Below are 24,253 nucleotides of genomic sequence, written 5' to 3'. Positions count from 1 at the left end.
CTTAAAAGGAAATAAATATAGCAGCCTCCACATAACCCTCTCTACAGTTGTCCTATAACTGCCGAGGCTGAGGGAGGCAGACTTTGAGTGAAAGGTGGAGGGGGGAGGAGGGGAGAGGTGTAGAAAAGGGTGCGTGGGGGAAAGAGGTGTAGGAAAGGGTGGGAGAGGTTTAAGAATGGCGGGGAGGGATGAGGTGTAGGAATGGGTGGGGGGGGGGGGAAAGGTGTAGGAATGGGTGGGAAGGTGTGGGGGAGGAAAGGTGTAGGAAGGGTGTGTGGGGGAGGAAAGGTGTAGGAAGGGTGTGTGGGGGGGGAAGAGGTGTGGGAATGGGGGGGGGGGGGGGAAGAGGTGTGGGAATGAGGGGGGGGGGGGAAGAGGTGTGGGAATGGGGGGGGGAGAGGTGTGGGAATGGGGGGGGGGGAAAGAGGTGTGGGAATGGGTGGGGGGAGGTTTAGGAAGGGGGGGGGATGTGTAGTTAGGGTGTATGGGGTGGGGGGGAGAGGTGTAGGAATGGGTGGGGAAAAGTTTAGGAAGGGGGGGGGGGAGAGAGAGGTGTAGGAAGGGGTGGATGGGGAAAGGTGTAAGAATGGGTGGGGAGAAGTTTAGGAAGGGAGGGGGGAGAGGTGTAGGAAGGGGTGTGAGGGGAGGTGGGAAAGGATTGAATGAGGGTTGGGACTTGGGGTGTGGAGGTGGAACATTCGGGAGCAGTGAATTTTAGAGGGTGTGGGAGGTGGGGATCTGCTTCACAAGGCCACCTTCTTGCCAGTATACAGGGCCCGGGCCCAGCGGCTCCTCCGCCCCTCACACAGGAGCTACAATGACAACAAAGGCTGACGAGACCTGCCACAGACTTGTGCAAAGAAAAGATATCTTCTGTATAATATTTATATATAAACGTATTTATTATATATATATATTTATATACTTTTGCTAACGCACTTTGTTCAGTACATGTAGCAAATACCAGTTTTTCTAAAATACAAAATAGAGCTTTCCGAAAACAAATAAAAGAAAAACATACATTAAAGACAGATTAAAACCATCCAAAAAAAAAAAACTTCAACAATTGAAAACTTGTATTGAAAAAAGAAAAGTGACCTGGCCTGGGATCAGGTCTCAATCTGAGAAAAGTTCCCTTCATATCGGTACATAACCCGCACTACGAAAACCACTGCGACTGGCTGCCTCTGCCTCCCCCAGAATGCTCAGCGGCTGGAGGGCCACAAGCAGCCAATAGTAGCTCTAATTCTCCATTTAGGAGGAGTCAGCTATTACACGTGTGTCAGAGTGTGATGGAAACCGATCAACTACAAGGAGAAAGATACAAACTAATATATATATATATATCTACATGGCTCAATAACATGAAAGTCGCTGCATCTGCCTCTCCCCACTAGAGGGCGACAGAAGACAGGATAAGTGCAGCATTACTTGTCTGACATGGGAAGGGTTACCCCTGCCACATGCAGCAAGGTGATGAGAGCAAAGGATGCTATGCATTCTACTTAATGGCAGAGACAAAGAAAGCATTGTCCGAGTGCCAGAAAGGTCCCTTGGCAAGGATAGGGCGACACCCCCACAGCGGAGGTGCCTGGTCATCATTCAAAGATACAACTGGGCAGCAGCTGTCTTACTTACTCACACTGCGGCCCCAAAGATACAACAGGGCAGCAGCTGTCTTGCTTACACGCACTTTGGCCTCAAAGATACAACAGGGCAGCAGCTGCCTTGCTTGCACGCACTTTGGCCTCAAAGATACAACAGGGCAGCAGCTGCCTTGCTTACTCACACTGCGGCCCCAAAGATACAACAGGGCAGCAGCTGTCTTGCTTGCACGCACTTTGGCCTCAAAGATACAACAGGGCAGCAGCTGTCTTGCTTGTTCACACTGTGGCCTCAAAGATACAACAGGGCAGCAGCAGTCTTGCTTGCACGCACTGTGGCCTCAAAGATACAACAGGGCAGCAGCTGTCTTGCTTGCTCACACTGCTGCCTCAAAGATACAACAGGGCAGCAGCTGTCTTGCTTGCACACACTGTGGCCTCAAAGATACAACAGGGCAGCAGCTGTCTTGCTTGCACACACTGTGGCCTCAAAGATACAACAGGGCAGCAGCTGTCTTGCTTGCACACACTGTGGCCTCAAAGATACAACAGGGCAGCAGCTGTCTTGCTTGCACGCACTGTGGCCTCAAAGATATAACAGGGCAGCAGCTGTCTTGCTTGCTCACGCTGCGGCCTCAAAGATACAACAGGGCAGCAGCTGTCTTACTTACTCACACTGTGGCCTCAAAGATACAACAGGGCAGCAGCTGTCTTGCTTGCTCACGCTGCGGCCTCAAAGATACAACAGGGCAGCAGCTGTCTTGCTTGCTCACGCTGCGGCCTCAAAGATACAACAGGGCAGCAGCTGTCTTGCTTGCTCACGCTGCGGCCTCAAAGATACAACAGGGCAGCAGCAGTCTTGCTTGCTCACACTCAGCCTGCTCTACAAGGAGACGGGTCAATGCAATGGGCAACTATCACAGCTTCTCAGAAGGGATATCAAATTAATTCCTTCAGCAAAAAAAGAAAAAGAGAAAAATATATATATTTTATGTACATATTTCTATATACATACATACACACACCTACATAAAGCACGCGGACGAGGATGAAGTCAGAGGTAAACATTACAGTCACTGGAAAGCGGCAGCAGCAGCTGAGGAGCTCAGAGCCCGCCGCTTACAGGAAGTGATGTCATTGTATGAGCTCTATGGCCTTGGTCACTAAATACTGAGGAGAGATGAGGACAGGCCGCAGGGTTACGACACACATCCATCCAGATTTCTGATGACAATATGGAAACACCGGTCCCCTTGCCTGGAAGAGAAGAAAGACCTGTTCAAGAAAAGCTGCAGAATCATGGATTACAGTGAAAAAAAAAAAGAACATCGCCTCTAGTTAGGACATTAAGTTATTAAGGAAAGGGAGGTGCTGAAGGGGGTGTGGCCAGAAAACAGCAAAAATCTATTAACCCTTCGCACTCTCGCATGCAAATGTTCAAACAAATGCATTCACAGATTCACACATCCATCTGTTATCCCTACAGCTAAGTTAAAAGCTGGGGTTTTAGTTCACAGGAGAATGCATTCTTAGGCCACATACACACATCAGACTATAATCTTTGGAAAATGAAAGATCACAGACCAATCTTACCACCCTTCCTGTAGTATAAGAGCCATACTCTACACAGTCTATTCTATGGAGCTGAACTCCCCATCAGAAAAAAATCTTGGCAAGATGCTGCACACACAGATGCTGTACAGACACAAAAGATCAGTATCTGCAAAAGATCTGTTCCTGCCAAATATCCATTCCTGCAAATTGCAATGATAGTCTATGAGATCTGCAGATCATCATACACACATGATTTAACTGACATTCATCTGCAGATCAGATCCACCAGGATGGATTTTCAGATCTGCAGATCTGCAGATGAATGTCAGTTAAATCATGTGTGTATGATGATCTGCAGATCTCATAGACTATCATTGCAATTTGCAGGAATGGATATTTGGCAGGAACAGATCTTTTGCAGATACTGATCTTTTGTGTCTGTACAGCATCTGTGTGCAGCATCTTGCAAAGATTTCTGTCTGATGGGGAGTTCAGCTCCATAGAATAGACTGTGTAGGTATGGCTCTCATACTACATGGAAGGGGGTAAAATTGGTCTGTGATCTTTCATTTTCAAAAGACTATGGTCTGATGTCTGTATGTGGCCTTATGCTTAGTCATCTATACAGCGCAGAAGTACCCAGGTAAACATAGGTGTCCTAACTCTGGCCCTGTAACATGCATAGTGCAGACATGCAAACATTCATTGCATCAAACCTATCTAGGGATTAGGAGCACACATCCTGACGTCCTCTCCTGGGACAGATAGTGCATCTTACCAATCGCACAAGGGAGCTAACGTAATGTATCCATGCGCACCATGCGCATACACCAGCATAACCTGTGTGCATGCAGACAAAAAACACTGAGGCCTGGTGCACACCAAACACCGCTAGCAGATCCGCAAAATGCTAGCAGATTTTGAAACGATTTTTCTTCTTTTTCTGTAGCGTTTCACCTAGCATTTTGCGGTTTTGTGAAGCGTTTTTGGTGTAGTAGATTTCATGTATTGTTACAGTAAAGCTGTTACTGAACAGCTACTGTAACAAAAACCGCCTGCAAAACCACTCTGAAGTGCCGTTTTTCAGAGCGGTTTGCGTTTTTCCTATACTTAACATTGAGGCAGAAACGCATCCGCAATCCAAAATCTGCAGCAGCCCGGGAGTATGCGTTTCTGCAAAACGCCTCCCGCTCTGGTGTGCACCAGCCCATTGAAATACATTACCCTGGCGGATCGCAAACCGCAGCGGAAACGCTCCGGTGTGCACTAGGCCATACTGGGGAAAGAGGGAGTGCCAACAGTGAAGACCACACAAGGTCATTTGAGATAATTCCGGCCTGCGTGCAATTTTATGGCAAATTCTGCGCAACCTGGAAATGGGCCAATCCAAGTCAACGTAAGTGCATTTTATTGGTTGATTCAATAATTATTTTCCTTTTCTCCCCAACAAATAATTGGTCACCCTTAAACCTTCCTCCCCACTGCCTCAAAATCTACAGTCACTTTACAAATGAGCAGCCGATACACCTTGTCCCACGAGAAATCGTTACAGTTTCTCTAATAGTGAATCAAGGACTAGTAGAAAAGGTGGTCACTGTGGGGATAACACGGCCAGCTGTATGACAAGGAGAGACCAGGAGCCACATGGTGCAGTATTGTGGGGTGTTAGATTGTAGCACAAGACTATTTATACTCACAAAGGTGGGGTTCAGTCCCTGACTGGCGCCCCCGGCTGTCTTGCAAACCATTGTTGGTGAACCACTGTATATCGCCCACTAGGAAATAACCGTCCCCGCTCGGTATTCCAGGTCCTACTGGTACTGGATGGTCGCACTCCTGGTCGGTCCTTCTTGGTTGTAGGGAACACCACGCCCGGAAGGTGAGCACCTCCAAAGGACATGTAATGTATAGTACTGGGGGGTGGAGGTGCCCAAACAGAGGTAATGTGATGAAACAAAAAATTATAAGGGGGAGGGAAGTGTCTTTACCACTCCAGATGGAAGAACCCAATCCACAGGGTTAGTGTAAAAAGATTACATTATTTAGGGCTGGTTCAGACGGACGTCTGCGTGGCGTCACGTTTGGGGGCGTTGCGGCAACTGCGCGGTCAGGCTTTCAGTAGCCTTCGCGTTGCGTTCCGATGCGGTCGCATTTTTTCTTCCCCTAGGGGGACATTAGCCGTCGCGGTTGGCCGCCCCCTGGAAGCTACATGTCGCTTCCAGGGGCAGCTCGAACTCTAGCGAAAATCGGGACCCGAACGCCGCGATCGTGTAAACGCGCGCAAAAGCTTGATGTAAGCGCTCCGTTTACCACGACGTTCTGAACGCTGGCGGTAAACGCTCCGCAAGCGTCCGTCTGAACCAGCCCTTATTCAGCACGATTAAAAGGACAACGCGTTTCACAGGACTCAGCCTGGTTCTTCAGGTCAATACAAGTGCCTTTGAAATATGGTCACAAGAATGAACGCAATATGGTCACAAGCATAGATGCAATATGGTCACAAGAATGGACGCAATATGGTCACAAGCATGGACGCAATATGGTCACAAGCATGGACGCAATATGGTCACAAGCATGGACGCAATATGGTCACAAGAATGGACGCAATATGGTCACAAGAATGAACGCAATATGGTCACAAGAATGAACGCAATATGGTCACAAGAATGAACGCAATATGGTCACAAGCATGGATGCAATATGGTCACAAGCATGGACGCAATATGGTCACAAGCATGGACGCAATATGGTCACAAGCATGGACGCAATATGGTCACAAGAATGGACGCAATATGTTCACAAGAATGGACGCAATATGGTCACAAGAATGGACGCAATATGGTCACAAGCATGGACGCAATATGGTCACAAGCATGGACGCAATATGGTCACAAGCATGGACGCAATATGGTCACAAGCATGGACGCAATATGGTCACAAGCATGGACGCAATATGGTCACAAGCATGGACGCAATATGGTCACAAGAATGGACGCAATATGGTCACAAGCATGGACGCAATATGGTCACAAGCATGGACGCAATATGGTCACAAGCATGGACGCAATATGGTCACAAGCATGGACGCAATATGGTCACAAGCATGGACGCAATATGGTCACAAGCATGGACGCAATATGGTCACAAGCATGGACGCAATATGGTCACAAGCATGGACGCAATATGGTCACAAGCATGGACTGCTTGCAGATCATGCTTGTGACCAAATTTTAAAGGCACTTGTATTGACCTGAAGAAGCGGGCTGAGACCCGTGAAACGTGTTGTCCTTTTAATTGTGCTGAATAAATAATTTAATCTTTTTACATTACCCTGTGGTTTAGGTTCTTCCATCTGGAGTGGTAAAGACACCTCCCTCCACCGTATTATTTTGTGTTTCATCACATTACCTATCTTTGCCCCCAGTACTAGTGCATCAGGGATGGCTGTGTGGCTGATATTGTGGTGAAACCCCTCCCCCACAGTGTGATGTCGGGGTCAAGGCCCTGACATGGCTGTTGCTAGCGCACGAAAGCCACGCACACACGTACACACACACACAGACACACACAGTTACACACACACACCACACACAGACACACACACACCATACACACACAGAGACACACAGACACACACACACCATACACAGACACACACACACACACACACAGACACACACAGACACACACATATATATATATATATATATATACACACACACACACGCACGCCATACACACACACACACACACACCATACACACACACACACCATACACACACATCATACACACACACACACCATACACACACACACACCATACACACACACACACACACACACACCATACACACACGCGCACACACACATACACATACATACATACACACACACACACACACACCATACACACACACACACACACACCACACACACACACACACACACACACACACACACACACACACACACACACACACACACACACACACACACACACACACACACACACACACACACACACACACACACACACACACACACACACACACACACACACACACACACACACACACACACTATCATTCTGTAAGGTTCCTCTTTACAGTCTAATTCCAGAAGTTAATTCTCCCCAATAAATAATTAGTCCCCCTTAAACCTTCCTCCCCACTGCCTCAAAATCTACAGTCACTTTACAAATGAGCAGCCGATACACCTTGTCCCATGAGAAATCGTTACAGTTTCTCTAATAGTGAATCAAGGACTAGTAGAAAAGGTGGTCACTGTGGGGATAACACGGCCAGCTGTATGACAAGGAGAGACCAGGAGCCACATGGTGCAGTATTGTGGGGTGTTAGATTGTAGCACAAGACTATTTATACTCACAAAGGTGGGGTTCAGTCCCTGACTGGCGCCCCCGGCTGTCTTGCAAACCATTGTTGGTGAACCACTGTATATCGCCCACTAGGAAATAACCGTCCCCGCTCGGTATTCCAGGTCCTACTGGTACTGGATGGTCGCACTCCTGGTCGGTCCTTCTTGGTTGTAGAGAACACCACGCCCGGAAGGTGAGCACCTCCAAAGGACATGTAATGTATAGTACTGGGGGGTGGAGGTGCCCAAACAGAGGTAATGTGATGAAACAAAAAATTATAAGGGGGAGGGAAGTGTCTTTACCACTCCAGATGGAAGAACCCAATCCACAGGGTTAGTGTAAAAAGATTACATTATTTAGGGCTGGTTCAGACGGACGTCTGCGTGGCGTCACGTTTGGGGGCGTTGCGGCAACTGCGCGGTCAGGCTTTCAGTAGCCTTCGCGTTGCGTTCCGATGCGGTCGCATTTTTTCTTCCCCTAGGGGGACATTAGCCGTCGCGGTTGGCCGCCCCCTGGAAGCTACATGTCGCTTCCAGGGGCAGCTCGAACTCTAGCGAAAATCGGGACCCGAACGCCGCGATCGTGTAAACGCGCGCAAAAGCTTGATGTAAGCGCTCCGTTTACCACGACGTTCTGAACGCTGGCGGTAAACGTTCCGCAAGCGTCCGTCTGAACCAGCCCTTATTCAGCACGATTAAAAGGACAACGCGTTTCACAGGACTCAGCCTGGTTCTTCAGGTCAATACAAGTGCCTTTGAAATATGGTCACAAGAATGAACGCAATATGGTCACAAGCATGGATGCAATATGGTCACAAGAATGGACGCAATATGGTCACAAGCATGGACGCAATATGGTCACAAGAATGGACGCAATATGGTCACAAGCATGGACGCAATATGGTCACAAGCATGGACGCAATATGGTCACAAGCATGGACGCAATATGGTCACAAGCATGGACGCAATATGGTCACAAGCATGGACGCAATATGGTCACAAGAATGGACGCAATATGGTCACAAGAATGGACGCAATATGGTCACAAGCATGGACGCAATATGGTCACAAGCATGGACGCAATATGGTCACAAGCATGGACGCAATATGGTCACAAGCATGGACTGCTTGCAGATCATGCTTGTGACCAAATTTTAAAGGCACTTGTATTGACCTGAAGAAGCGGGCTGAGACCCGTGAAACGTGTTGTCCTTTTAATTGTGCTAAATAAATAATTTAATCTTTTTACATTACCCTGTGGTTTAGGTTCTTCCATCTGGAGTGGTAAAGACCACTCCACCGTATTATTTTGTGTTTCATCACATTACCTATCTTTGCCCCCGGTACTAGTGCATCAGGGATGGCTGTGTGGCTGATATTGTGGTGAAACCCCTCCCCCACAGTGTGATGTCGGGGTCAAGGCCCTGACATGGCTGTTGCTAGCGCACGAAAGCCACGCACACACGTACACACACACAGACACACACAGTTACACACAGACACACACAGACACACACACACACAGACACACACACACCATACACACACAGACACACACACACCATACACAGACACACACACACACATATATATATATACACACACACACCATACACACACACACACACACGCACACCATACACACACATCATACACACACACACACACCATACACACGCACACACACACACACGCACACGCACACCATACACACACACACACACACCATACACACACACACACACCATACACACACACACACACACACACATACACACACACACACACCATACACACACACACACACACACCATACACACACACACACACACACACACACACACACACACACACACACCATACACACACACACACACACACACACACACACACACACACACACACACACACACACACACACACACCATACACACACACACACACACACACACACCATACACACACACCATACACACACACCATACACACACACCATACACACACACACACACACACACACACACACACACACACACACACACACACACACACACACACACACACTATCATTCTGTAAGGTTCCTCTTTACAGTCTAATTCCAGAAGTTAATTCTCCCCAATAAATAATTAGTCCCCCCTGCCCAAATGCCTCAAAATCTGCAGTCACATGACCACCTTGGTGTTCCCATCCTTGACCCTTTGCCAGCCCTACAGATGACCCAGGACTCGGGATGGAAGAGGCTGTTAAAAGCCTTCACAGTAGACCTGACCTCTATTGATAAGATAAAGACAAAAGAAATACCGAGAGCCCAATATAGTGTAGTATGCAAAACAAAGGGTTGGAAATGAAAAGTATATAATGTATATACTCACAAACGTGGGTTACCTCCTAGGTAACCACTGTATAGGCAGGTGAGGAGATTAGACCTGTCCTCACTCAGGATTAAAAGTCGCTCTCTGTAGATAAGGAAATTAGGGGCAACACCCCTCCACCGGAGGTGGATATTGATAATGTAAGAGTGAACAGAGGAGCCAGCAGGATAAAAGGTTCTAAAAGGCTTAAAATCACTCAGGAGGTGGTGGTGGACTCGCCTTCCCGAAGCAGATGAAGCGGGAACATACCCGTGAAACGCGTTGCACTGTTTGTTTTGGAGTATATTAATAAACCAGTTGTCATAAAACTGACGGTATCTTGTCTGCTTCGGGAAGGCGAGTCCACCACCACCTCCTGAGGGATTTTAAGCCTTTTAGAACCCTTTATTCTATTGATAAGATAAACTCCCCTGGTGAAGAAAAGGCTTTGTGGAGTGACCGGTTAAAGTGGAGCTGAACTCTTGCACAGGGCAGAAGGAAAACAGAGAGAAATACACCCTGTATGTATTTAGAGACTTAAACCTGTCTAATCCCCCCCCTCATCTGTGACTAATCACAAGTTGTAATGTGATCTCTCAGCTGTATCTGCTGGCCGCCATGGTAGACCCACAATATGTCTGCTTTCATTAAAGCAGGAAGTAGACACATTGCAGATGTATTGCAGGATTTGTATCAGCTGTAACAAAGAAATGTTTTTCATAAAAGGTCATTACGCTGTTGCTTATATTTTAGAGCAGAGAGGAAGTTCTGAGTTCAGGTCTGCTTTAAAAAGCAGAGATGGGAGGAGGGGCTTATTTTGAGGAAACAGGAAGTGTGCACACTCACCGCTTAGAAAGATCCGGACATGTTGTTCCCCTGGTTGTGCAAAGACACAAATAAATCACTGATCTTGTCCATGCTCTGATCAGTCCTCATGGAGGAATTCTCAGCCATCTGCTGGGATAGAAGAGATGACACAGACTGCCCATCGCCCTGAGGTTGCCCAGGCTGAGCCAGCGCCATCATCTGATCAGACAGAGGTCCTGCAGCCGGAGAGATCAGCTGACCGCAATCTGGAATGAAAGTATCCTGATTATTAGGCTGACATTTACAGATTAACACAGGAATTTGGGAGAACATGAGTAAGCATGGAAAACGGGCAGTTCTTGTTCTCATCTGCAGGAGGTGGGATCATAGGCGTATCTACAGGGGTACAGGTATGGCATGTGCCATGGGCGCCACTTTCTGGGGGGCCCTGCTCTGCAGCATCCCTGTTGTTCTCCATACAGATTCTAGTTTTTATCTGGGGGACATTCTGCTGCCTGGTTACATCTTTCTGGGGCACAAGCTGCCTAACTGTAATTTGGGGGATATGTACAGGCTGACCTATTGCGATACTCCCTTCTTACAGGCCATGACAACTTGGGCCCAACCAATTCAACTGAAACTAAATATTTGGAGGGTGTGCCCCCTTTCCCCTCCCAGGGGCGGGTTTCAGTGTTTGCCATAGGCGCTGTTTTCCTTAGATACGCCTCTGGGTAGGATGTGCAGGAGGTGGGATGCCCCATCACCCCTCCTCCACACATGTATCTATCAAAGGCCACTAATCCCTGAGGGGCAGAGGCCGAGCAGGGAAGGATTTCACTGGACACATATCAGGGGAGAGCAGATAGGAAGCAGGAAATTTGAGCACCACTATGGCGCCCATACAAATATATCGCTTATAGCCGGAAATTTGGCGTCTGCTATAAACAATATTTGTAAGGGTGCTAATTGCGGCACTTGATATTTACAGTTTTGCCTGCTCTTTACTGTTTTTGTGGCACTCAATATTTTTCAGTTTTTTTTTCAGCAGGTATGCAATGTGGGGGATGGTTAACCACTTGAGGACCCACCCTTTACCCTCCCTTAAGGACCAGCGCTGTTTTAGCTGATCTGTGCTGGGTGGGCTCTGCAGCCCCCAGCACAGATCAGGGTGCAGGCAGAGCGACCAGATCGCCCCCCTTTTTTCCCCACTAGGGGGATGATGTGCTGGGGGGGTCTGATCGCTCCTGCCTGCCTGAGTGCTGCGGGGGGGGGAACCTCAAAGCCCCCCTCCACGGCAAAATTACCCCCCTCCCTCTCCTCCCTCCCTTCCCCGGAGATCCGAGGCAGCACATGAACGGATCTGTCCTGTGCAGCCTCTAACAGGCTCCTGCCTGTCATGTGACAGCGATCCCCGGCCGCTGATTGGCCGGGGATCGCTGATCTGGTGCAACGCTGCTACTGTTAGCAGCGTTGTACGAATGTAAACAAAGCGGATTATTTCCGCTTGTGTTTACATTTAGCCTGCGAGCCGCGATCAGCGGCCCGCAGGCTATTCACGGAGCCCCCCGCCGTGAATTGACAGGAAGCAGCCGCTCGCGCGAGCGGCTGCTTCCTGATTAATTAGCCTGCAGCCGCTGGTCCTGCAGCTGCCACTTTGCCGACGCGCGGTATGAGTGCACGGTCGGCAAGTGGTTAAAGTTAGGCGTCAGGAATGGGGGTTTTAAGGTTAGGCATGGGGGTTGGAGCGGGTGGTGGTTTGGGTTAGGCATTGGAAGGGGGAGGTTCTGTGTGACAGTAGGGTTAGGGGTCAGGAAGGGGGGTATTTAGGGTTAGACATCGGGGGGGGGGTTAGGGTTAGGCATTGAAGGGGAGGTTTTGTGCGAGAGTAGGGTTAGGGGTCAGGAAGGAAGGTTTAAAGGTTAGGGGTCAGGAAGGGGGGTATGTAGGGTTAAGCACCACCAGGGAGGGTCTTAAAGCTACATACACGAGGCACGGATGTCTGCAGTTGCATGGAGACTAGCAACAGTTGAAAGTCTCCAGCAACGACAGTTGTATACAAGCGACGAATGTATATACGCGGCAACAACCTGTCTGCAACATAGCGGAAACTGTTGCTCAGCAACTTCTGTCTCAGGTTCAATGAACTGTCGGACTCACAAGAGTTGCTAGAGACTAGCATACACACGACCGCACCGACTTGAGACTAGCGACTGTTCCTGCAACAGCCAAGTCAATCGCCTGGCGACAGCTCTGAATAGCAACAGTTCCTTGCGCGCGCCTCATACACACGGAGGACCTGTCGGTGCAACATGCGCGCACCATGTGTTTCCAGCAACAGTTGTAGCCCGTGTGTATGGGCCATTGGGGTTAGGCATCAGTAGAGGAAGTGTTCTGTGTGAGAGTAGGGGTTAGGTTTAGCTATAGTAAAATATGAATAATATTTACTGATAGATCACTAATGAACATATCGTTAAATGTTACTGATATTCTATCGACTATATCCCAGCTACCAGACTTCCTGCCGCCTTTATTTCACGTACGTGAGCGGATCTACTGGATATGAATATCCATTTAACCTATACAGCGCTGACAAAGGAAATAAGGTACATATGTCGATGAAAAAGTAAGAACATCGATCCCCAACAGTGCCAGACAATCGAGGCTCTACTGTGTGGCTGGATGGTGTACTGGTTAAGGGTTCTGCCTCTGACAAAGGATACCTAGGTTCAAATCAAAGCTCTTCCAGCACCTATCCAGTAAGGAGTGCTTGGGCAAGACTCCCTAACACAGCTACTGCCTACTGAGCGTGCTGTAGTGGCTGCCTCACAAGCGCTTTGAGTCCAACAGGAGAAGAGCACTATACAAATATAGCAATTATTATTATTTCCAACCAGCATGCAAATTTAAAGCACAATGCATGCGACCTGGAATTGGACCAGTCACATACACTTCCTGCCAGTTGTGATTGGCCCAGTTCCAAACTGCACACAATCTGCATTAGATTTGCATCATTGACAGATTTGCATCTGCATCTCATTTTACTTACAAGCAAAAGTCAGAGATAAGCAAGAGATACCACTGCTATGGAAATCACTACATCAGGGTCATTTCCTTAGATCAGTGGTTGTCAAGCTGGAGTCCGCAGACCCCTGAGGGTACATCAGCACCTGTCAGGGGTCCCCCGGGGGCTGCAGATAAAATGGCGGATCTCACCCCCAGGAGACGAGTCTTACATAACCCCATTCCAGCGCAGACTCCTCTCTCCTCCTGTCGCCACGCTCTCCTCCTTTAGCTGCCTCACCGAGATCACGTCCTGTCTCCATGGTTACCTAGGCAGGCGCTTCTCATGATGTCAGAGGTGCTGCTGATAGTAACCATGGCAGTAGGACATGGCAGAGGCGATAGAAGGAGAGCGCCGTGATAGGAGTCTGTGCTGGAACTAGGTTATGTAAGTCTTGTTTGCGCCCTGTACCTGTCTACCTATCCTGGGGCACCTATAACTTGCATTGTAGAGAAGGATGAACACTGCTCACCACCCCACTTAGGCAGCCAGGGGCAGGATCATAGGCAGCCAAGCCCCATAATCAGCATAAAGAGAAGGAAAGATCCGCTGCACCGGCATACTAAAAGTCCGATTTTTATTGGAAAATGGAAAAGCTGGACATGCACATAACTCACGCGTATCGGAGCTCCGATTATGCCGGTGCAGGGGATCTTTCCTTCTCTTTATACTTATAACTTGCTACCTATCCTGCTAGCACCTGTATCTGGCTAACCTATACCGGGGCACCACCTGTACCTGGCTACCTATACTAGAGCACCTATAGCTCACTACCTATCCTGCTAGCACCTGTACCTGGCTACCTATACTAGAGCACCTATAGCTCACTACCTATCCTGCTAGCACCTGTACCTGACTACCTATACTAGAGCACCTATAGCTCACTACCTATCCTGCTGGCACATGTACTTGGCTAACCTATACTGGAGCACCACCTGTACCTGGCTACCTATACTAGAGCACCTATAGCTCACTACCTATCCTGCTAGCACCTGTACCTGGCTAACCTATACTGGAGCACCACCTGTACCTGGCTACCTATACTAGAGCACCTATAGCTCACTACCTATCCTGCTGGCACCTGTACCTGGCTAACCTATACTGGAGCACCACCTGTACCTGGCTACCTATACTAGAGCACCTATAGCTCACTACCTATCCTGCTAGCACCTGTACCTGGCTAACCTATACTGGAGCACCACCTGTACCTGGCTACCTATACTAGAGCACCTATAGCTCACTACCTATCCTGCTGGCACATGTACTTGGCTAACCTATACTAGAGCACCTATAGCTCACTACCTATCCTGCTAGCACCTGTACCTGGCTAACCTATACTGGAGGACGAGGCGGACGTGTGGCTGGACGGCGTCCTATGTTTTAAGTGCTGTTTTTCCTTGTGGGTCCCTGTCATAAGGGCCCAGATGTGAGTGACTTTTAAAAAACTTTTATGTTTTTTTAAATGAGATATTAAAATCGCTGTAGATACGCTTAGATGTGCGTTTGTCTCTTTGCATGCCTCATTTTTGGTGAAATACTGCAATTGAGGATTAGATTGCTCGGCTTGTCTGGAGAGGAGGCCGGCTGCGAAGAAACCTGCTGCTGACCTCATTAAGCCATATTGCAGACCCTGTAGTTAAGGTCTGTGATAATCTGGTAAGCGTATTATTTTTATGGTGTTTTCGGTGGTGGACACAAGTGAATTCGCGCTGAAGTGTACTATTTATGTTATACTGGAGCACCACCTGTACCTGGCTACCTATACTAGAGCACCTATAGCTCACTACCTATCCTGCTGGCACCTGTATCTGGCTAACCTATACCGGGGCACCACCTGTACCTGGCTACCTATACTAGAGCACCTATAGCTCACTACCTATCCTGCTGGCACATGTACTTGGCTAACCTATACTGGTGCAAAACCTGTACCTGGCTACCTATACTAGAGCACCTATAGCTCACTACCTATCCTGCTGGCACATGTACTTGGCTAACCTATACTGGAGCACCACCTGTACCTGGCTACCTATACTAGAGCACCTATAGCTCACTACCTATCCTGCTGGCACCTGTATCTGGCTAACCTATACCGGGGCACCACCTGTACCTGGCTACCTATACTAGAGCACCTATAGCTCACTACCTATCCTGCTGGCACCTGTATCTGGCTAACCTATACCGGGGCACCACCTGTACCTGGCTACCTATACTAGAGCACCTATAGCTCACTACCTATCCTGCTAGCACCTGTACCTGGCTAACCTATACTGGAGCACCACCTGTACCTGGCTACCTATACTAGAGCACCTATAGCTCACTACCTATCCTGCTGGCACATGTACTTGGCTAACCTATACTAGAGCACCTATAGCTCACTACCTATCCTGCTAGCACCTGTACCTGGCTAACCTATACTGGAGGACGAGGCGGACGTGTGGCTGGACGGCGTCCTATGTTTTAAGTGCTGTTTTTCCTTGTGGGTCCCTGTCATAAGGGCCCAGATGTGAGTGACTTTTAAAAAACTTTTATGTTTTTTTAAATGAGATATTAAAATCGCTGTAGATACGCTTAGATGTGCGTTTGTCTCTTTGCATGCCTCATTTTTGGTGAAATACTGCAATTGAGGATTAGATTGCTCGGCTTGTCTGGAGAGGAGGCCGGCTGCGAAGAAACCTGCTGCTGACCTCATTAAGCCATATTGCAGACCCTGTAGTTAAGGTCTGTGATAATCTGGTAAGCGTATTATTTTTATGGTGTTTTCGGTGGTGGACACAAGTGAATTCGCGCTGAAGTGTACTATTTATGTTATACTGGAGCACCACCTGTACCTGGCTACCTATACTAGAGCACCTATAGCTCACTACCTATCCTGCTGGCACCTGTATCTGGCTAACCTATACCGGGGCACCACCTGTACCTGGCTACCTATACTAGAGCACCTATAGCTCACTACCTATCCTGCTGGCACATGTACTTGGCTAACCTATACTGGTGCAAAACCTGTACCTGGCTACCTATACTAGAGCACCTATAGCTCACTACCTATCCTGCTGGCACATGTACTTGGCTAACCTATACTGGAGCACCACCTGTACCTGGCTACCTATACTAGAGCACCTATAGCTCACTACCTATCCTGCTGGCACCTGTATCTGGCTAACCTATACCGGGGCACCACCTGTACCTGGCTACCTATACTAGAGCACCTATAGCTCACTACCTATCCTGCTGGCACCTGTATCTGGCTAACCTATACCGGGGCACCACCTGTACCTGGCTACCTATACTAGAGCACCTATAGCTCACTACCTATCCTGCTGGCACCTGTATCTGGCTAACCTATACCGGGGCACCACCTGTACCTGGCTACCTATACTAGAGCACCTATAGCTCACTACCTATCCTGCTGGCACATGTACTTGGCTAACCTATACTGGTGCAAAACCTGTACCTGGCTACCTATATTGGGACACCTATAGCTCACTAACTATACTGGGGGCACCTGTACCTGGCTAACCTATACCGGGGCACCACCTGTACCTGGCTACCTATACTAGAGCACCTATAGCTCACTACCTATCCTGCTGGCACCTGTATCTGGCTAACCTATACCGGGGCACCACCTGTACCTGGCTACCTATACTAGAGCACCTATAGCTCACTACCTATCCTGCTAGCACCTGTATCTGGCTAACCTATACTGGAGGCACCACCTGTACCTGGCTACCTATACTAGAGCACCTATAGCTCACTACCTATCCTGCTGGCACCTGTATCTGGCTAACCTATACCGGGGCACCACCTGTACCTGGCTACCTATACTAGAGCACCTATAGCTCACTACCTATCCTGCTGGCACATGTACTTGGCTAACCTATACTGGTGCAAAACCTGTACCTGGCTACCTATATTGGGACACCTATAGCTCACTAACTATACTGGGGGCACCTGTACCTGGCTAACCTATACCGGGGCACCACCTGTACCTGGCTACCTATACTAGAGCACCTATAGCTCACTACCTATCCTGCTGGCACCTGTATCTGGCTAACCTATACCGGGGCACCACCTGTACCTGGCTACCTATACTAGAGCACCTATAGCTCACTACCTATCCTGCTAGCACCTGTATCTGGCTAACCTATACTGGAGGCACCACCTGTACCTGGCTACCTATACTAGAGCACCTATAGCTCACTACCTATCCTGCTGGCACCTGTATCTGGCTAACCTATACCGGGGCACCACCTGTACCTGGCTACCTATACTAGAGCACCTATAGCTCACTACCTATCCTGCTGGCACCTGTATCTGGCTAACCTATACCGGGGCACCACCTGTACCTGGCTACCTATACTAGAGCACCTATAGCTCACTACCTATCCTGCTGGCACCTGTATCTGGCTAACCTATACCGGGGCACCACCTGAACCTGGCTACCTATACTAGAGCACCTATAGCTCACTACCTATCCTGCTAGCACCTGTATCTGGCTAACCTATACCGGGGCACCACCTGTACCTGGCTACCTATACTAGAGCACCTATAGCTCACTACCTATCCTGCTAGCACCTGTATCTGGCTAACCTATACTGGAGGCACCACCTGTACCTGGCTACCTATACTAGAGCACCTATAGCTCACTACCTATCCTGCTAGCACCTGTAACTGGCTAACCTATACTGGAGCACCACCTGTACCTGGCTACCTATACTAGAGCACCTATAGCTCACTACCTATCCTGCTAGCACCTGTAACTGGCTAACCTATACTGGTGCAAAACCTGTACCTGGCTACCTATACTAGAGCACCTATAGCTCACTAACTATACTGGGGGCACCTGTACCTGGCTAACCTATACCGGGGCACCACCTGTACCTGGCTACCTATACTAGAGCACCTATAGCTCACTACCTATCCTGCTAGCACCTGTAACTAGCTAACCTATACTGGTGCAAAACCTGTACCTGGCTACCTATATTGGGACACCTATAGCTCACTAACTATACTGGGGGCACCTGTACCTGGCTGACTTATACAGGGGCACCACCTGTATCTGGCTACCTATATTGGGGCACCACCTATAGCTGGCTACCTATACTGGGGGAACCTCCCTGGATAGCTATACTGGGGACTCCTATGCCTGGATATCTATACTGGGGGCATCTATGCCTGGCTACTTATACTGGGGGGGGGGGACCTATACATGGATACCTATACTGGGGGCACCTATACCTGTCTAGGACAGGGCAGGAGGACAAGAGCTGACACAGAAGTGGACAAGAGGTGACACAGGGTAACAGAGGGGGACAAACGAGGCACAGGAGAAACAGAGGGGGACAAAAGAGACACAGGGGGAACAGAGGTGACACAGGGGGACAAAAAGAGGCACGGAGAACAGAGATGAGAAAGGGGGATAGGAGGTGACACAGAGTGGTACAAAAGAGGCACAAATTGAGGTGGCATAGTGGGAGGCAAAAGAGGCACAGGGAGAAAAGAGGGGGACAAAAGAGAATGGATAAAGGATAAGAACGGACACACAGCCCCTATCTCATTTGTTAACCAGTGATTATGGAGTATTTAGCTCTACCCACATCATGTCATGGCCACGCCCACTTTTTCGCCTTCGGTAGGAGGTGCATTTGCTTGGGGATGGCCCACATGTGCAGAAAAGGTTGAGAACCGCTGCTTTAGGGATTAGTGACCAGTTGATGGGAATTTTCTGTGCAACCTTAAATCACACACAGCACACTGGTCAAACTACGGGAGGGGATAAGTCAAATATCTCAGTAGATCTACTCACTGTTCTGAATCCCAAACAGGAACATTCCGGCGGCCTGCGGAGAGGATGCAGAAGCCCCCTGCATCTGGCTCATGGCTGCCCCCGTGGAGCTGTGGAACATAGCAGCCTGCTGCTGAGGAGGGGGGGTGTTTCCCTGGATGGACTGGGAGAAAAGGCTGGTCTGCTGCAGTTCCTGCTGACTCATAGTGTTCTGCAGAGCAGATATGGAGGCCGTGGACATATAGAGCGTCACTTGTTGCTCTGGAGATGTGGGGGAAGGCTGAACCAGCTGGAGCTGAGATGAGTTGTGGAACATGGCCGTCTGCTGCTGCTGCTCATGTTGGGAGGTGACCGGAGTTTGGGCTTGAAAGTCCATGTTTTGTGCATGATACATGGCTTGGCTCTGTTGATCCTGGGTGGACATTGGTTCCTGGCTTTGACTGAACATCATACTCTGCTGCTGCTCTGGTGATGCCATGTTGGCCATAGATGTTTGGGTGCCAAAGAGCAGGTTTTGACTCTGTTCATGAGGTGACTGGCTGTTCTGCATGCCCACCATGGAGTGAGTGGCTTGGAATAAAGAGTTCTGCTGGTTCTGAGTTTGGAACAAGTTCTGCTGTGACTGTTGTTCCTGCTCCTGTGAAATCATCGAGCTCTGCATGTGGGACATCTGTGCCTGTTGCTGGAATGCCGACTGCTGCTCAGGAAGGGAGTTCTGACTGGAGAAGTAGGACATCTGCTTCTCTGGAGGCACTTGGTTGCTCTGCAAAGAGCTCATGGAGAACATGTTGCTGGTTGGCTGCTCTGCTGAAGCAGACATGGTGCCCTGCGGATGGAAAAGCGATGGCTGCATCTGATCTTGTGAGGAGGAACCCTGATGCTGCACCATGGAGGCCTGCGAGTGGAACATAGATCCCGGCGTTTCCTGCACCAAGCTCTGGTTATCACCTATCGTGCCCTGGGAGTGAAACAGCTGATTGTGGGAATGAGGTGACTGCTGCAGAAAGTTGCCAGTCTGGAGTGACATTATGTCCCCAGTTTGTTGGAACAGCCCCGTCCCTTGTTGCTGCCCTCCACTTGACTGGACGCCGAGCATGTCTTCAGCAGATGAAAAGAGGTTGACTTGGCTTTGCCCATCTCCGCCATGCTGCATCTGGACCATAGACTGAAAAACGCTGCTCTGCATTTGCTCTGACTGAGCAGCAGAATTGTCACTTTCTACAGAGTTGGTAGGTTGGAAGATGTTTGAGCTTGCAGCGGAGACTTGAGGCTGTACTGTAGTGTTATCAGTCCCAGAGACACCCGTTGTGGAGAACATGTCACACTGCATTTGCATCTCTTCACTGGCAGACAGTCCACCCATTAAGTGAGAGCCTTGTTGGTGTTGGAACACAGGTGACTGGATACCTCCAGATCCAGGGCTCTGAGTCTGGAAAATGTCTGGCTGTATTGTCCCTTGTGCCTGGTGGATACTTTGCTGCATTTCCATGACCATAGCTGCATTGGTCTCCATGGCTTGCTGCTGATTTGATAAGGAGTTCTCGGCCTGTTGGAGAAGACTGTCTGGTCTTCCAGAGAGTACTCCTTCTGATCGGCTGTGCACTGCATCAGGTGAGGAGAAGATTCCTTGGCCTGTTGAGTTTTGAATGGAGCCAACGGGTTGAAATATTCCAGCATTGAGCTGGTCCTGGACTTGATCCATTGGAGACTGCTTGTTCTCACTGCTGCCTTGACCAGAAAACAACACACAAGACAACTGCTGCTGAGCCTCAAGGACTTGCTGGACCAGATCTACATCTGTGTGGTTATCCGAGACGCTGGGGGAAAAGTTGGCAGACTGAAGTTGGTGGATGGTGTTTTGGATCTGGCTGACGTTGTTAGATGATGAAAATAGGCTGGATGAAATCTGCTGCTGCAGTGTCTGTCCCTGTTCTTGCAATGCCGACTGCTGAGACTGTTGTGTGGCCTCAGCCATCTGGGAGAGTGCGACCATCGTTGAGTCCACCTGCAGCGGATCTCGGGCCTGAGGATCCATAGGTGTGAAGGCTGTAGTCTGCTGCATGATGGTGTCCTCGTTCTGGCTGGGAGATGTTTGGAAGCTGCTTGGTTGAGTGATGTCTTGCGTCTGAATGGTGGAAAGTGGCTCTGGGCTGAACACCTGCACCTGAATTGGAGTTTGCTGGTCACTGTCAGGAGGCAGGTGCGACACGGAAGGTGAAAATGGGCCACTGGGAGAGGAACTGTCCAAATTCTGCTGAGCTGATGCCACAACGTTGGAGGTCTGTGGATGAAAGAAGAGGAATAGGAAACTTATTGTGGTTTAAAGAGAAGGAGACACCTAATCAGTGACACTCATGTCTAGGGGAACTCATGTCTAGGGGAACCTGGAGAAACAGGTCATTTGTTTGGTCAGCTGCTAAATTTGCAAAGCTCTGATTTCTTGTGATCACATCCTGCTTTAGCTCTCGATAATGACTAGCAAATGAGAGACTTGCATATCTATCACCTGACCAAACAGGTCACATGCTTCTCCATGAGTTCTCCTAGACATGAATATCACTACTAATATTTTTAGGTACACTTGCATCTTCTATCATTATCACATTCTATCTTCTATCACTGAAACCCAACCTACAATGCCAAAGTAAGAGAAATTGTTATTACATTTTTACGATGCTGTTCTAGTCTTGGCAAATGGTGTTCATACGCATTTCTTATAAGTTGCCTAATTTCATAGTTTCTTCACTTTATTTATGTCATTTAGCACCCAGCAAGAAAACCAGTACTAAAAGTTTGAAAATGTTAGTAGTAATATTATCATGCACTTTTATAGTGCTGACATTTTCTACAACCATTTACAGACTACAAAGAGTTGGTAACAGCACAGACTGTCCACACAGTAGGGACACATCTAATGTGCTACCACAGTCCATGGTCTATATTATACAGCTCTGTACAGAGTACATAGAGCCAGTCACACCACTAACCGTCCCTCAGAGGGGTCACACCTTATGCCCTACCACAGTCTATGCTCTATATTATACATTATACAGCTCTGTACATAGAGCCAGTCACACCGCTAACTGTCCCTCAGAGGGGTCACATCTAATGTCCTACCACAGTCTATGCTCTATATTATATATTACACATTATACAGCTCTGTACATAGAGCCAGTCACACCACTAACTGTCCCTCAGAGGGGTCACATCTAATGTCCTACCACAGTCTATGCTCTATATTATATATTACACATTATCCAGCTCTGTACATAGAGCCAGTCACACCGCTAACTGTCCCTCAGAGGGGTCACATCTAATGTCCTACCACAGTCTATGCTCTATATTATATATTACACATTATACAGCTCTGTACATAGAGCCAGTCACACCACTAACTGCCCCTCAGAGGGGTCACATCTAATGTCCTACTACAGTCTATGCTCTATATTATATATTACACGTTATACAATGCAGGGTGTGGGACACAACGTTTTGGGCTTGCTAGGTGCTGAAAAATCCTGTAGATAAGGTGACATAACAGATAAAAAAAAATCATGATATAAGATACAATTTCCGTTACTCTTCATAGACATTATTTCATTCTCAAGTTGATACACCTGTATGTACTCACTATATAAATCTATAATAATATTTGTGGGTAAATGTTTCATACATTAAGCCAGTCACACATGTGACACTTACTAAAGTGGCAGAGAATGTTTCTGTTGTATACCACTAGATGGCGCAGCAGCCACAAGCATAGACATTATGGCCATGTGACACAGAGTTCTAAGCGTCACAGTTCAGTTAGGTCATCAGTTTACTGCTTATACTGAGCACACAAGGACCGATTTTCATTAGGATAACAGTGGATTGCCCTGGATATAGCAATCTAATGTCTTCCAGTTAATTTCCCCATGATTAGTCTCTCACTCGCACGTGCAACTTTTCCACCTATCGATTAAACTTGGTCTGTAGGAGGATAGTTGGGCTTTTGAATGCATGGAAAAAGACTAGACGAACGACTGACCGTTTGCCTGATCCACTCACACAGACTGTTGGGCTGATATCGTTGAGTTGACCACGTGTGTACACGGCGTTTGAAGGACTTGTACTTGTTTTGAATGTGGCCGTATCGTGCAGTCTGTTGTTCTTGCGTGCACAGTACGCAAATGAGTTGGTCATTCAGTTGGTTGGTGAATGGAAAATACAAGTCATCCAATCGCTTGGTCGTGTGGTCAGTCATGTCGTCGGGTTGGTTGTGCGCTTTTGTTGGACGTGTGTACGAGCCCTTATTTTTACCACACATTACTATGTTATTGGATTTTTTTTGTTCAATAAATACATGACCAAATATAACAGTTTTTGTTTCAGTTGTTCATCTAGGTTGTCTTCACCTACTTTTACCATTGGTTTGAAAATGAAATATTTTAGGTTCATATAAAACATTCATATAAAAATACAGAACATTTTACAAGCTTCTTAATTGAACTGTTTATATATTTATTATACAGTACTGCTGATCCATACACAATCTATAGGGGACAACAGCGGTGGCAGCTGTGAGCACTGTGTCTATATATTGTACTGCTGATCCATACACATTCTATAGGGTACAGCAGCGGTGGCAGCTGTGAGCACTGTGTCTATATAGTATACTGCTGATCAATACACAATCTATAGGGGACAACAGTGGTGGACTCTGTGTATGGATCAGC

General features: G+C 48.2%; 1 protein-coding gene across 7 annotated transcripts in view; it reads right to left on the bottom strand.

The window, feature by feature from the left end:
- Window positions 1-428: 428 nt before the first annotated feature.
- NFAT5 (nuclear factor of activated T cells 5) overlaps window positions 429-24,253 on the bottom strand; it is a 182,225-nt gene continuing 158,400 nt past the window's right edge. For all 7 annotated transcript variants that reach the window (XM_068260758.1, XM_068260761.1, XM_068260757.1 and 4 more), the window contains 3 exons: window positions 19,557-21,816; window positions 10,732-10,958; window positions 429-2,861 (listed from right to left, as the gene is read on the bottom strand). In XM_068260758.1, the coding sequence (XP_068116859.1) occupies window positions 10,735-10,958; window positions 19,557-21,816 (2,484 nt within the window). In that variant the 3' untranslated portion in view covers window positions 429-2,861; window positions 10,732-10,734. The remainder of the gene's footprint in view (window positions 2,862-10,731; window positions 10,959-19,556; window positions 21,817-24,253) is intronic.

Source organism: Hyperolius riggenbachi, chromosome 11 (assembly GCF_040937935.1).
Source record: "Hyperolius riggenbachi isolate aHypRig1 chromosome 11, aHypRig1.pri, whole genome shotgun sequence".
Taxonomy (NCBI): domain Eukaryota; kingdom Metazoa; phylum Chordata; class Amphibia; order Anura; family Hyperoliidae; genus Hyperolius; species Hyperolius riggenbachi.
This window is presented reverse-complemented; position numbering and strand designations above follow the sequence as displayed.